This window comes from Ceratosolen solmsi, unplaced genomic scaffold, assembly GCF_000503995.2.
Source record: "Ceratosolen solmsi marchali unplaced genomic scaffold, CerSol_1.0 scaffold108, whole genome shotgun sequence".
In the NCBI taxonomy this organism is placed as follows: domain Eukaryota; kingdom Metazoa; phylum Arthropoda; class Insecta; order Hymenoptera; family Agaonidae; genus Ceratosolen; species Ceratosolen solmsi.
Window position 1 is genome coordinate 144,340 of NW_011948461.1, and position 15,999 is coordinate 160,338.

At 26.9% G+C, this 15,999-nt stretch overlaps 1 protein-coding gene across 2 annotated transcripts; it reads right to left on the reverse strand.

Moving 5' to 3' along the window:
* Positions 1-1,690: 1,690 nt before the first annotated feature.
* On the reverse strand, positions 1,691-15,611 carry Synj (synaptojanin). 2 transcript variants are annotated; one of them, XM_011505509.1, is made up of 7 exons: positions 15,419-15,611; positions 14,321-14,678; positions 11,947-12,111; positions 7,882-8,933; positions 7,252-7,811; positions 2,837-3,011; positions 1,691-2,747 (listed from the first exon to the last, which is right to left on the reverse strand). In XM_011505509.1, the coding sequence occupies exons 1-7, from the start codon at positions 15,543-15,545 to the stop codon at positions 1,828-1,830; spliced, it is 3,357 nt and encodes a 1,118-aa protein (XP_011503811.1). In that variant the 5' UTR covers positions 15,546-15,611; the 3' UTR covers positions 1,691-1,827. The 2 variants fall into 2 exon arrangements, with proteins under 2 accessions (XP_011503811.1, XP_011503812.1); XM_011505510.1 differs by lacking the exon at positions 14,321-14,678 and having other exon boundaries at positions 15,419-15,481.
* Between the last annotated feature and the right edge of the window lie 388 nt (positions 15,612-15,999).

The following is a 15,999-nucleotide window of genomic DNA, read 5'->3' on the forward strand; positions in this document are numbered from 1 at the left end:
AAGCAATCTTAGAGATAAAAAAGCGAATTATAAATTATATATAAAAGAAACATTTTGATCCTATGTAAATGTTAGAAGAAACTAATTTTCATTGATTTTCATATATCTATATTTTATTATTGCATAAATAAATAAATAAACATTCATAACTAAGTTAAAACTGTATTATAAGATAATGTTCCGAATATTAATGTCTGGGATCAGACTAAAAACTTCCCTGAGATGATGAAGGGAGGCTTGCTGGCAAGTGGAATGGACAATACAATAATTCAATACTACCTTTATATGAGTTGGTTTTCCTTTTATTGAATATAATGATATAATAAATAATCAGTGGTCTAATGAGGTGAGATTGAATGAATGATACAATAAATAAGTGAGAGTTTCCTCAACTAGTATGAGTGATAATAAACTTGTAAGTTTATTCTTGTTGTGACGCGTAATTATCCTACTCGTGGTTATGACTTGTAGTGGTAGTGGGAGATGCGCTGATGGAGGGTAATAATGCCGTGAAGAGTATCACGGTGTGAAAAGGGAGTGTTGACGCCACCGATAAGCCGTTGTGGCATTGATGTGTGACGTCACTGATGAAGGGCAATGATGATGCCGTGGTCTAGGTATTGCTGCTTACTTAACTCACAGAGCCGTGTGTTAGTAATTCGTAAAAAGGCGTGTAATAGCGCAGCTTACGTGTGGAGTCGATCTCAGTGTGGTGGCGCGTAAGAATGTGTGTAATAGCGTGACTTACGTGTAGAGTCGATCTCAGTGTATTGATGGCACGTAAGAACGTGTGTAATAGCGTATCTTACTTTTATTGATGTCGATCTGTATGGTAGTAGTAAGCTGAATGTGTATAGCTTACGTGTTAGTTTGAGATAATCTGTGTGTAAATGGTGTTACCTTGTAGGACGGTGATTTGATCTTGATGACTGCTTGATTGAATTAGTAAGAGGATGATAGAGTGAAGAGCAGCTCCTTAAATATTCTCGTACGAATTTGGTTCGCCGAATAGCGCATCGGTGGCTATTGCTATGCCGATATTTATCGTGACGTGAACAGGGCATAGACTTGTAGGGTTCATTTGTTATTACTTTTATGAATTGTAGTCGAATTCGAGTTTTTCGGTTAGAAGCATTCACTCTCACTTTTATTACGCTTAATAATGCTGCAATCCGTAACAATTAAAAACTACTTCAATAAATGTAAAATATAAATAAATTATTTTTATTAATACATGATGCTGGTAAGGAACGATGGATAATAAAAATTGGAATTATTCATTGAGTTCAAAGGTTTTATTTGTTACATAAATTCTGAGATTCTATTACAAATATTTAAATATTTTTTGCTTACAATAAATAATTGTACTTCAAAGTATTTTATATTTAATATTTTTACTCATATATACAATTATTTTAAGTAATTATAAATAAAAAATCATTACATTTTATTTTAAATATGTTTCGAATCTCTTTATTAGAAATTACTCTAAACAAAAATATTTATTAAAACAAAAATAAAATACAAAATTCATTAAATACAAGTATTGTTGCAAAAATGATGCTGTAAAAATTAATATAAATTAATATTATATTAATATAATCAGTTACTTTTATTATAATAATAATGTTATTTTGGTTTAATAACATATATAATTTTGAATATAACTTTATGTATGTATATACTTTAGTTTTTCGATATATTATATTTATTTGATTTTATAGTTAAGTAATAAATACTGTGAATCTTCTCTAATGCAGCATTAAAGTAAATACATTTTATTTAACGTATTGCATTACAGTCTAAATTATACATAGCTAGTTTATTTTAAATACAAGATTTATTATAATCATTATTTCGTACAGGTATTGGTGGTTTTCCTGATGATCTGACCGGTATTGGAGGAGGTAAACTAATTGGTGGTACTGATAACGCAATTGAAGGTGTTGAAGTTTGATCACGTAGTGGTAAAGGTGGAGGATCTGTCACGACTTGATTTGATAATTTAGAATGTGTATATATTGAAATTGATTCAGGATTATTGATTGAATTATCAACGGAAGTAATAGCAACAATCTCTGGGATTTCCTCATTTTTAATTTCGATAGGTTGTTTATTCAACTGTTTAGTTTGTAATAATGTTGGGCGAAAAATATTTTGTTTTTTAGATATTACGGGTTGTGGTGGTCTCGCAGGAGGAATTGATTTAGGAGACGTTGATGTAGCGGAATGACATAATTTAAATTTTCTTGGTATTGTACTTAAAATAGCAAGGTTTTCTGTATTGTCTATATTTTCAAGAATATCAAGTTCTTTTTGGACGTTTGATATCCAATTAGGCGATTTTAGTATTATTTCTAATTTTTGATCGCAGACATTTACAATTTTTTTTTTAGCTGCAGCTAAAGCACTTTCGCTATTTCGAAATGTAATCCATATTGTATTACCTACTAAACGTACAAGTATTATTTCACCTAATTCAGAAAATTCTTGCACTAGAAGATTCATAAAATTATCTTCAAAGATACTTTCTAGATCAATGCAATCTTCATCAACACGTAAAATTATTGTTCCATCAGGCGGACCTAATTGTCTATTAACATCTTCAAAAATTATATCACGTTTAATTGTATCTACGCAGTGAACATCAATATCGATCGTAGCTATTACTGGTCTATGATCACTTTGCTTTAATTCGCTTCTACAATAATATAGTAATTTACCAGAATTCCAATCCTCGTTGAAATCTTAAAAACAAATGTAGTTTTTTTAGTTTTTTGTTTTATAACTTTTTTTTCATAAATTTTACTAACAAATTTTAATTAATTTTTCTTACCTTTATCATATACGAATTTTTGACGTTTCCATAAAACTCTATCAGTCCAAGCAGGTTGCCGACATTTCTCACTAGTATCATAATCATCAGAAAACAGGTCATATTTATAAGTAGGAAGAAAATTTATAGATCCTTCCAAAAAATTCTGAAATACATTTCCAAGCTGCTGTTGATTCTACAAGACAGTAATTCTGTAATGTTCTATTAATACCTTAGCTAATACTTGGTAGTTTTATAGTATACTTCATATATTATAATAGTTTATAACATTATTTATAACATTATTATTATTTTTTTTATTTTTATTATCATTATTATCAAATTGAAAAGAAAATAATTGTACATGTGTTTCAGATAATGATTATGTATACTTGAAATATTAGTTGTACTTGGTTATAATAATTTGAGAAACATTAGCATACTAAATTATGATATTTATAAATAGAATTTAGTTAAAGTAATTAATTGGGAATATTTGTTACTGTCTGGGATCAGACTTAAAACCTCCTTATGATGGTGGGTGGAGGCTTGCTGGCAAGTGGAAGGGCAATGCAATTATTCAATACTGCCTTTAATGTTTATTGTCTTTCCTTTTATTAAATATAATAAATATAATAAATAGTTAATGATTGTAAGGTGCATGAATGAAGGTGTGAGTGAATAAATAAGGAAATTTCGATAGAGTGGGGCGCGATCCCATTTCGTTGCAAGATGAGTCGCCGTGGTGGTGGTCGCGCACTGGAGGGGCAAGTCGGACGTTACTGCTCTTGTCGCCGGTGTAGTTGTAGTAGTACGAAACGTGCGTGGTGCGTTGCTTCCGTAAGCATGGGAGCCGGTGTAGTTGTCGCGTCGCTATTAGTTCTTTAGGCTGCTTGATGCTTGCTATGGCTACAATAATCGCGATTGCAGGTTGGATAGCGAACACGATGTGGAGGGTGCGTGATTGGTACTGGCAAGAGAGAAAACGCGGCAAGTGCAGCTCCTTAAATATTCTCGTACAAACTTGCGGCGCCGATACCGCAATGGTGACTGTTGATATATCGATATTTATCGTGACGTCAATAGGGCATAGCTTTGTAGGGTTCATTGTTATTACCTTACGGAATTATAGTCGTAGATTCGTCTTTCGATGTAGAAGCAGTTTTTCGAGTTCGTTAGCCAGTGTTTATAAACAAATGTTCGCGCGCTCATACCTCTCCCACTTTGTATTCTGCTTTCAATTGTTTCAATCCGTAACAGTTACTTAACTATTGAACTTTTACAATATGCAAATAAAATTGACATCCATAATTGATTTAAAATTTTAAAGATTACGTTTTTGAAAAATAACAATATGGTTTGTTTTTACAAATTAACAGATATTACCTAATGTAAATTAAAAATCAAATGAAGATTATGAAAAGTACTTAACCACAATTGATTTTACGTATAATTTGTAATATTTCTTTTCAGTAGTCGAATTTGTTTTTTTGAGCTATAAGGGCAATTATTGCTGGAATCTTTGATAGTTGATTGTAGTTTGAAAATCTTTCAGATATCTGGATAGCAATTTATTTTTAAGTCAAGGTTCCGATTTTATAGTACGACTCAATGAGTAATGAGTAATGAGTAATGAGAACTAACGACCAAATGAGTAATTATATTGGAAACTTCGCATTTGTCTTCATCCTGATGACTAGTGAAGTTTACATATTGATATAATCTATGGAAATTTTAAACCAGTTTTGTATTTATTCTTTTTCCTTATCCGATAGTGCGTCGCAATTATCAATACTGCATACGAGAGTAAATACACTTGCTTTTGCTTTATTTGATTTTGAATACACGAGTTCACGTTTGATATATTAAGTAAATGTTTATATTATTATAAAACAGATATTATTTACTACGATTTATTTGTAGGCTACATACATATCTGTCTACATATTGTTCATATCTACTAACATATCTGTCAAAGCTGATTCTGTGCTTGGTTAAGATAGGCAAAAGTGTTGTATATAATCAAAGGATGTTGAATCAATACTAATTATGTATAATACAAATATATAAAATGTTTGTTATAAATAAGTTATAGTTCTCTAAACACCCTATTTTATTTTTAGATATTTATAATAATAAGGGGTGGTTTCATTTATATTTATTCGTTATAAAAAAATATTGCAAATTATTTTAAGTTTATACTTGTCATATTAAAAAATTACACGATGAAGAGATAAACTGTGAATAAACAAAAGTACATAACAATGCATGTTAGTAATTATGACAATTGTAAAATTATGTTACTTTCTTTTTCTGCATGAACTTTTTCACATATAAAGCACATAAATACGAACGAATTTTACGATTGAATAGATATGTCGCGCTTATTTACTTTATGTATATTTATTTATACAGATAGAAAATCTAAATTTTATATACATAAATGAAGATTTATATACTTAATCTTTAATAAAAACAATGTTATTTTTGCCGTTAAAGCATTCCTTAGTAGAAGGTATTTCATAGATTTCATTCACATACTATTTGTAATAAAGAAATCATAAATTAATAAAACATAACACAAATTAATATATTTTTTAATTGTCTTGAATGAATTTCAGTTAACCACGCAATAAATCCTGAGTTCAATTCTAAGCTACTATGTTGAAAGTACAGATTTAGTAAAGTTTTATATTTCAAGTATAATCGAGGTCCATTAGAAAAGCAATAAATATCTACCAAATATTAAACTACTAAAAGATTATATTTTATTTCATTAGTATCGTAACTATACACGTATTTTATCCGATTTTTTTCTCATACATCTGTCCATGAATCGTTAAGAATCTTAACGAGAGAAAGAAAAAATAATTCAAATTTACAAATATTAAGACCAATTTGTGTAAAGTAAATAGTTGAAATAATAATTCTATTTTAATATTATTTGTTCGAATATGAGGGTTTATTTTGTGGCTCGAACTGCCAGTTCATTTGTTCAGAGGATTAGTCTCTCGCCATGGCGATTAATAGGAAAAAACACAAGTGGAAGGGCTGAAAGTTTGTACAATGTATATTCTTGAGTTAATTCGATCGTTTATTCTGGTATATTATCGTTTATTAGTAATTATTATAATATTGCAGTTTTATGTTTGCTTCAAATGAGAGAGGGGAAATTAGTCTATTGCTGTGGTGAGGTTGTTTCTTCGAAGTGATGGCGATTAATATGGATGTTGAATGTCGGGTTTATGCTGATGTTATAAGGATCAGCATGAGTAGTCGACCGTGCTCATTAATGAGCATGGGAAGATGGTAATTGTAATCAGTAGTGCTTAGTAGATGGAGTAAACATACTCAAACGGAGTATGGGAGTATTAGAGAGCTAGTCACACACCAGAACATTAAATGATAAGCCTTCAAGTTCGGAAGGACTTGAAGTAGTTATAGTCGACTATTTAATGAACTGTATTCTGGCTTTGACAATGTAATTAAATTTTATTGGGTGAACGTACGTTCTCAGGCTTGGTCAGTCGGAGACAGCGTATTGCGTCATCTATTTTGGCAGATTTTATCAAATGTAATTCGCGCATGGGTGACTAGCAAAGCATGCTGAATGGCTGCATGGTCACCGCACCGTGTTTCATTACAATTCCAATGGCTTCACTGTTAACTTACTAACTTATTATCGCAAATTCTAGTAATGATGCACGTATATTGTAGGCTGATTGCAGGCATACGACTGAGTTTCGAAGTCGCAAGTAATAACTGATACTAGATAGATTTGAAAATGCACTGATGGTAATAACAGATGAGTGAACGAGAAGTAGAATTACAGTGAGCCTCGACACGTGGCAAGCTGCTCTTAAATATTCGTGTAACAACTTGAAACGCCGGCAACAATGCTGATGCTTGTTGCTATGCCGAAAATCTTAATGATTGTAGTATATTTGATTTTACATTGTAGAAAAATTCCAGAATTCGTTGAGTCGAGTTTACAAACAATTGTGTCCGAGAGCATGTACTGTTCTCTATTTTGAATTCGTGAAGTTAATATTCTACATTTTAATCTAATACACGAACTAAATATTTTTTCAATATTGGAAAATAATACACGTTAGTGTAATAATCATATATGCATACATTGCTTTTTAAAAAATTATTTTAATTAAATAAAAACTATTCTCTTTTCATTAATTAACAATTAATATAAGAAGTTTAATGTGAAATATTAGTGTAATTATTAGTAATAACCAAAGGTTATACAGTTCTATGAAGCATACAAATTATTCATAAATTTTCACTGTATTTTGTAAATTATGTCGAACATACAAAATTATATGTCAATATTTTTTTATAAAATCCTATGCATTTATGAAGAAAATGAAGGTTTGGTAGTATATATGCTTTATAATAAGTAATATATTGGTGAAAATATTTACCTTTAGTTGGTCGCATATTAGTAATTTAGGTATTTGATTATGCTTAATTAATTCTTTCATTTCCTCTTTATCCATATCAATTCTATAATTAAAGTCTCCACACCAAAATATATAATCGTGTGCATTTAAAGTTTGACCTTGTGGAAAGACAATTTTTCTAGTAATTTCTGCATAATCTGCATTTCTTTCATTCACTTGTGACTGACCAGCAGTAAAGTGTGCACAAATACAACAAAATGACGTTGAAAATAATACAAAACGAATAGCAACTGCACCCTTATTGCCTGTAGTACCTCCAAGCCCAGTCTTTACATAATCGACTGCAACATCTCTTAAGAAGTTAGTATATGTTGGTCTTATAAAAATATATAAACAAACACCAACCAACTGTTGATATGTTACAAGGACATATTTATGATCTCTAGATAAAACTTTCTGAAGCTCATCTGCCCAAGCTCTAGCATTTTCATTACTAGCTGCCATTATGTTAGTAGCATTCAAATCTACGATTTCTTCAAAACCAATTACAAATAAATCGATAGGATATTCCTCGGACTTCTCTGCAAGAAATATAAATAGTTTTATAAGTATACTTTACTTATATTTTGAAGTATAGATGAAATAACTTACTCATCGATTTCTGAGAAGCGTCCAGTAACCAATCAGACAGCGCTATGTCTTTGTAAGCAACGCTTCGGAAATGTTTCCCTCCGTTTACGTTGTATGTAGCAATACTAACTCTTAATTTTTTTATCTCAATATATTCTTTATATCTTTTGCACATTTCATGCAGTAATTTTGAGTGAGCAAGTAGCATATTTGTTGACAAAAGTATTCGAGCTCTATCAGAAAGATCGAGATTTAATGGTGAACCAAGCAATATATCAATAGCTTCTTGTTTATTCGAATCTAGAAGATTATTTTGAATAGTTCTGGCTGCAGATCGTGCACCATCAATTAATTTCGAATTTCCTTGAATTGCACCAGTGCCAGCATAAATTTTACTAATTTCATTTCCATTATTAATCCACATTTGTCGAAAAACTTCATTAAATCTAGATAAAATTTGTTGCTTATTACTTAATTTTAGTAAAAATAATTGTTTTTTAAGGATTTCTAAGGCAATAAAAGTTTGTACACAATTAGTTCTGTCTAAGCAATCTAGACAATTAGAACGAATAATTCCTTGTTGAGTGTGTATAATTTTTTCACCTTCAGAATAAAATAAATTAAATTTTTCAAGAAACACTAATATCTTATCTTTTAATTTAGATATATTTTTTAAATTTCCGTTGCGGCATTCTTGATGATAGTCAAAAGCAATATGAGGAATATCAGAATGCTGTGAATTATTTTGGTGGCACTGGAAAAGTTCACTTAACATTGTTTCACCTTCCTTGTTGCCTGTTAAGCTCGAACTTAACAAGTTTAAAATTAATTGTTGTCCGTAACGTTTCTTCAATAGTACAAAATGTTTATCAAAAGCAGGGGCTGAAACCTCGAAACCTCTTGAAATTTTTATTTTATGCGAGCCAACTTGAATACCTGGCTGTTCCCAAAAAAGTGGTACAGACCCACGAATCTGTACATAGGAAGATACTTCATTATCTATGTAAATTATTTGCTCAGTTTCGACAAAATTAGCAACATGACCATCATCATTTGTGCCCCGTACATTGAATCTAAAATTAAATCAAATTCTTATAAAAGAGTATCTAATTGAAGTATATCTATTTAAATTAATTTTTTTCTTTGAATAGTTTTTAATAATAAATATATTAAAATTTTTTTTAATATTTTCAATTTATTTAAATATAGTCATAAATGCATTGCAATTTTTGTTCCATTTTTTTAATGATAAACGAAATCTGTAATACATTAAAAACAGAATAAACTAACAATATGTTTGCAACAGTAAAATTTAATATTACACAAAAAATTATGGTATGGATAGCGGATATACACTTATTTATAACAGTAAAGTGGCATCATTTTTAGTTTTTAAAGAACATAAATTATACATATTGTTATAATTATGTTATATTTTTTTACTGTTTATAATCGATTTTTAATATAAAGGAAGATTTGTTTTTCAAAAGTTATATCTTTTACGTTTATAGCATTGCAAATATTGAGAACAATAATTAATCATATATGCAAGATATAATTTTTAAAAATACTAAATAATTTCTTTGTATAAAGAGTTTTTACCTCCATAGGTTCTATTTAAATTAAAAATATTTTTGCGTAATAAACTTTACTTAAATTTTCTATATTTTCAATGCGTTTTATTTTAACATGTATACAAAACAAAAATTTGATAAAATAATAATTAATGCTACCTGAAGTCAAATATTTATTATAATTTGCCACATATATTCATTTGTTTCAACTAGATATTTTTAATTTAGACTAATCCTACTTAGGTAATACAATTTAGATATTTTATTTTTTCATGTTTTTAAAGTAAACTCGTTTTTTGATATTCTTCAAAGTCCTGTTTATTTATAAGCAATTTTAATGCGTGTCTGGTTAAGTGATTTAAATTTTGATAACATTATTATTGAAACTCTAACATTATTTATCAGAAAAATTACATCATTTATATATTACGATTATTTGAGTGTTTTGTATGTTAACTATTTCCCCTAGTTATCAACTCTTACATATAATTTTTATCACGATTGATATAGCGATTATTTTTGTTGTTATCCAGTTGGTTCACTTATGCTGTTTCATTTCTGCTGATCTTACTACGAAGCTACTTTCTATTATGCATATGAAATCGATATAGATATATGAATTATGTTGACTCAATTCCAAATAAGAAATTGTATTTTGCTGTATTTAATGATAATACAATCACATATTACAATATAGTTTTGATAATTAAAGTTTAAACATATTTGACTTTTTAATGAAAAGAAAGTATTGGTTATGCATTAATGCATAAATCCTGTATTTCAAGACTTCGATTACAGAAGAAATAGCTTAATGACTCCATTTAAGATTTTTTATCTGATAAATACGTTCAAATACTGTTTGACATTAAATTGTGTTGTACTATCAAAGTCTCGTGAATAAATAAAATGCATACCAAGATATACTTATTTGTAAATATTAAAAATTTAAATAACACATGAAAATTTACTTTCAGTAATAGTAGAATAAATATAAATTTTATATTTACTGATAAATATAAAAATAGAATATTATGTTTCAAAATATTAAATACAATATACTACTGCAATGCAAATTTATCAACACCAATTATTATGTATTAATGACCAGTGCTATTTTTAGGTTAACTTCTGTACTCTATATTATCAATAATAGATAAATTATTAAAGAAATATATTTTGTTTGTGATTTTTAAATATTATTTAACGTTAAGCTAATTTTTTAAATCACTTAAATAATACATGGTCATGAAATAATTAAGTTGCCCTACAAATTTAATGAAATGTCAGAATATTAAATAAAATAAACCTGTAAATATTTATTTCCTTACGGGTATCAAATATTTAAAGATAATATGACTTAAAGACCGAAACCTATTTACTTATAGATTTAAAAATAATATTGATCATATTATTTATTAACTCTTTATTAAAGTTTTGGTCATCAAGCGCCGAAAGTATATTGTACTTGATCATGTAGTTACTTTTTAATAATTCAACTATGATCGAGTCAGTATTTTTTTATTTGCTATACATTACATAAGAGTATGCGTGTGTTATCAATGAAGCAATCTCAACATGTATACATTCAGCATTTGTGTTTAAGTAAATTAGTACTGATTACAAATAAATGTTTACAACGAATGACGATGAATCCTTGTAATCTGATTTTCTACCTTGGAATAAATGAATTAAGAAAAGTACTAGCGTTCAGTATGACTATGCTGCTATCAATCAATAATTTTAGTTTCCTACCTTCTGTAATGAAAGTAATTAGCTATATACATTCGATATATTTTATATATAATTTTTTATTACAATTAAAAAATATTGTAAACAGAATATAAAAATAATATATAAATTTCTGTTGAAAAACGTAAAAGTATGATAAATTCTACTACATATTTGGGAATTTATTCTGCAGAAGTCTATACTGTTTGACAATGATTTCAAGTAATTTATACATACAAACAAACATTTCACTTCTTTTTATATCACTTATTTCTAAAATATGATGCGAATAGTGACACGACTTTTGTGATATTTTAATATCAAAAAATTTCCGTGCACTATTTTATAATAGTTACTTATCTGTAATCTATATAACGTTTAATTATATATTGAACTTGTCTATGAGTTTCTGATATCATATTGATGATTTCAATTACTAAATGTAACAGTACATATTCTGCGCAATATTCCTTTTTGACATATGAATACAGTACACAGCAAACATGTAACATATGGTTCAGTATATATATCTTTTTTGAATTATTATTAGATTCGGTGTATTACTCATTTTTTCAATTTTATTGTTATTATCTTGATTTCAACATATACAATAAATTAATTTCTTTTAATTTGGTTACCAATGGGTTCATTGTGATATATGAATAAGATAGGTAACTAAGTTTAGGAGCACTGTTCAAATAATCAATTTATAGGTTGAGAATTGCTACTTATTATTTTTCTTATCAAGAAATATATTTTTAATATATTTGTTTTAACGAAGTACCTTGTTCCAGCTCTTTCACAGCTTAATCTAGAAATTAGAACAGCTCGGGCCTGTTTATGCCCTCCATACACAGTTCTCATTTCTATACTGCCACACATTACCTTCAATAACCAATGATCTGTACTCACGCCGAATTTTAATAAATGTACGTGTAATACTCGATTCCTGGAAAAACATAATTAATATTTAGAAAATTATATTTATTTAGTCATTTTGAAATATTACTATTATCTGTATTTTTAACATAAAGACTATCCACCAAATTCAATTACAGGAATTTTAAATTTTTTATTTGAAATGAAAATATGCATGTTGTATAAAATGAATATTTTTTAATTTTTACTGTTTATAATGATCCTATTTCTTTTAAACTTATTTGTTTTTTTTTGTAATAAAAATCATTAAATTACTTAATTTGCTTAAGAAATAAAATAGATAAACTAGCTTATAAAATTAACTAAAAGGTAAAAAAATTAATAATTAAAATCTTAAAATTAAATTATGTATACAATAATGAATAATAAATACTTACATATATTTAAAACGATAATAATAATACGCAATTTTTTATTTATAATTACAAATTAGATAAAACTTATATAATCCTAAATTAAAACAAAATTTCCACTATTGAATAAAACTAAAACGAATAAATAAATAAAAATATATAAATTTATGCATTGAATAATTAAAAAAAGAAATTTTATATTGATTCCGTAGATAATTGATAATATTTTGTTACAAGTATATACATAAGTTTTATATTATTCGGTTTGGATGAAAAGTAAATTTTAAACTTTTTTTGAATCGTAACTGTTGGGGATTGCAGCAGTTTAATTCGAATTTAAAATTGGGAAAGTTACAAGCTCTCGGACACTCTTGCTTGCAAACACGATTCAGCGAGTCCAGGAATTTTCCAACAACGTAATTTCTAATATACGACAATATTCCCGCATAGCAACGTCGATGAAGCTTCCAGAATCTTCCAAGGCTGTGCCCTTCGACGCTTCTAGAATATTCCTCAGCTTCGTTCTCTGACATCACGACGATTTTCGACATAGCAACAAGTGACGGCGCTGTTGCCGGCGTCACAAGCTATCACACGGAAATTTAAGAGCAGCGCGCCACGCACCATAGCTCATTCTAATTCTACACCTCGTTCATTGATTTGTTATTATTAGTTAGTGTATTTCACATACTTATAGTATCAGTATCACTTGCACGAACTCCAACCGAAGCCTCAGACAATCGATCTACTAGGCATACGTGCGACATTATAAGAATCTATTGCAACCAGGGTTGCAATCTAACAGTGAAGCCATTGAGATCGTAATCAATAAGGTGCGCCAAACGCCTCCAAAACAGCAAGCCTTGACGGTAGTTCATAAGATGCCTCCTCTTTATTAATTGTACAAATTTAGTCACTCAAAAAAAGTTTTTAGAAGAATAATTTGTACAAATTAAAATTGGAATAGTTGTTCATATAAATTAAGTTATGATGTTATATAAATAAATTATTATAATATATTAATTATTAATTGGGGATCTTGATAATTATTGCTTCATTGATTAATTATCCAGTAATAACAAACAACTACATAAGTATTTAATTATTAATAATTAAGTACTTGTTTCACTTATATTTTCAATATCATTGAATAATCTATTTTTCTTTAAAAATATCTTAATATTTTATTGATTTATATTAATATGTACATTATTTTATGTCGAATATATTAATGTACTCTAATTAGAATATTCGAAAATGTTAAAAACTGCAATAAGTACAAGAAAAAATTTGATATAAAATTCTGTGTGAAGAGGATATATTTTATTATTAATAATGTATTGTTATCTTAAAAGTTTTATTGAAGATCAATTTATTGAAATATACAACTTTATGCATGTTTAAATTATCTTTGCAATATAAGTAAAAATTATCCATAACAAAGAAAAAGCTACTTCTAGTACACAAGTAGTCTATTAGTTTATTATTGAGAGATTTTCTTATTCTGCCTCAAAACATTTTATAGATGACAAATTTGTATATAATAAATTACTTAATAAAAAATAAATTTTTTCTATTTAAAATTTATTTTTATACATTTTTCAATAGAGAATGCACATCCTTCAACTTTTATTAATTTAAATCCAAACTTAATTAAGATTTAGACTTTTACAATTAATTAATATATAAAAAATGTAAAAAATTTTATTATTATGAAGTTTCATTATATTGTTATTTCTTTTTATGACTAATAATTTATATCAATAATTTGTTGATTAATTATATATATGTATGAAATTATTTATATGTGTTCATAATTTATTACTTTTATATTTAAATAATTAAAATTCTATGTATTTGACTTACCAAAAAAATTGTTTATCTGTATTATATGTTTCATATCTTTTTTGAGCATTTAGAGTTATATCAAGAACATGTGATCCTGCTGACCATGCAAAATAAAATGTACCTGAATTCAATACTTTTCTTACTTCAGCAATACGATCTTCATTATTAGTTTGAGTATAATGTAATGGAATGAAATTAGTTTGAGTAATTCTAAATATTTCAGAATCATAAATTTTTCCAACTGAAAAACATCCTGTTATCATAACTAAATAGAAAAAGGTATTTTCACCCGAACTGATTGGTAGCACTCCAAGACATCCATATGCTTCTAATAATTTTGTATATTGAAGTTTCAAGGAATTTGTTTCATATGTTGCTGAAAAATAATTATGTAAAAATAAAATAGTAATAAATATAGCTATTTTATATACCGATTTCATTTTTTTTTTTATAATTTATGTTTCATTGTGTTATACGCTTAATCTAACACTGTAATAATTATGTTAACGTATGAAATCTATGTAATATGTATAATTTATTGAATAAAATTAACAGGATTAAACTTGACTAAAATCAATTTTTGTGTTTTGTCTAATCTTAAATTAATATATATTATATTATATATTATATATTATATATTATATAATATATATTATAGTGTACATTTAACCATTTTCTAAAAATATCTTTTTATTGTGTTTTAGCAATATTTTGTCAACAATAATAAAATCAACTACTAATATTATACATTATGTAGTTCTTATAGAAATTGTATTTTTTCTGTATTCTCTATTTATTATTTAAGTGTTTATTTCTTTTTTTAATCAATACTAGGCATAATATATATTTTCTCAATAATAAACAATTGAATGAATATACTTTATATACGCATTTATATTAAAAGTAATAATATAAATATAAATAATATAAATAATATGTAAGCTTTTCACCATTATGATCAAATAAGGTATTTATTGTTAATAATTTTTATTAACATCGATATGTTACAATATTAAATATATAATACAAATTTATTTTATAAAATTTATGTTTAAATAGATACAAGATGATTGTAGATGACATTAACATTTAATTATATATATATATTAAACTTACTCAAAACAGCTACGATTTGCGATTCAAAAAGAAGTGTTTGACTCTGGTTTCGATGTTCCAAAATAAGCGAATGTGGATTAGGTGGCCTCGATTTTTCATAAATACGAAAAGCTTTTCCCATAGCCATGATAACACGATCAATTTATTGATATAAATTCACATAAACGAAATATATAAAAAAAGTTATTCTTTATTTACAAAATAAACTTTTGTTACCGAATGCAATAAAAATACGGAATATATAATAATGTACATTTTTCTAACAAAACCTTATAATCATTAATACAGTTAAATAGAATAATTTGGTTAAACTTAAACAAATTAAGATAATTTTTGTGTAACTGAACAAATACGAAACATAAATATTATATATTAATTATTATATTAATATGTCATTCAATCTATTTAATAACTATGTTGAGATTAGTTGATATTAACATTTAATGAAAAACAAGATTATTTAAAATAATACTCTAATATTCCGAAAAATATTATAGTCAATAAACGATTTTCAGTTATATACGTTTTTTATGATACATTGAAATATTATCACTTTACAATTAAACTATACCTTTCGAACT

Coding starts and splice junctions, on each gene's coding strand:
- Synj (XM_011505509.1), bottom strand. CDS start 15,545: ATGGCTATGGGAAAAGCTTTTCGTATTTATGAAAAATCGAGGCCACCT. Junction 14,679..15,418: donor GCAAATCGTAGCTGTTTTGA/GTAAGTTTAATA, acceptor ATTATTTTTCAG/CAACATATGAAACAAATTCC. Junction 12,112..14,320: donor ACAGATAAACAATTTTTTTG/GTAAGTCAAATA, acceptor ATGTTTTTCCAG/GAATCGAGTATTACACGTAC.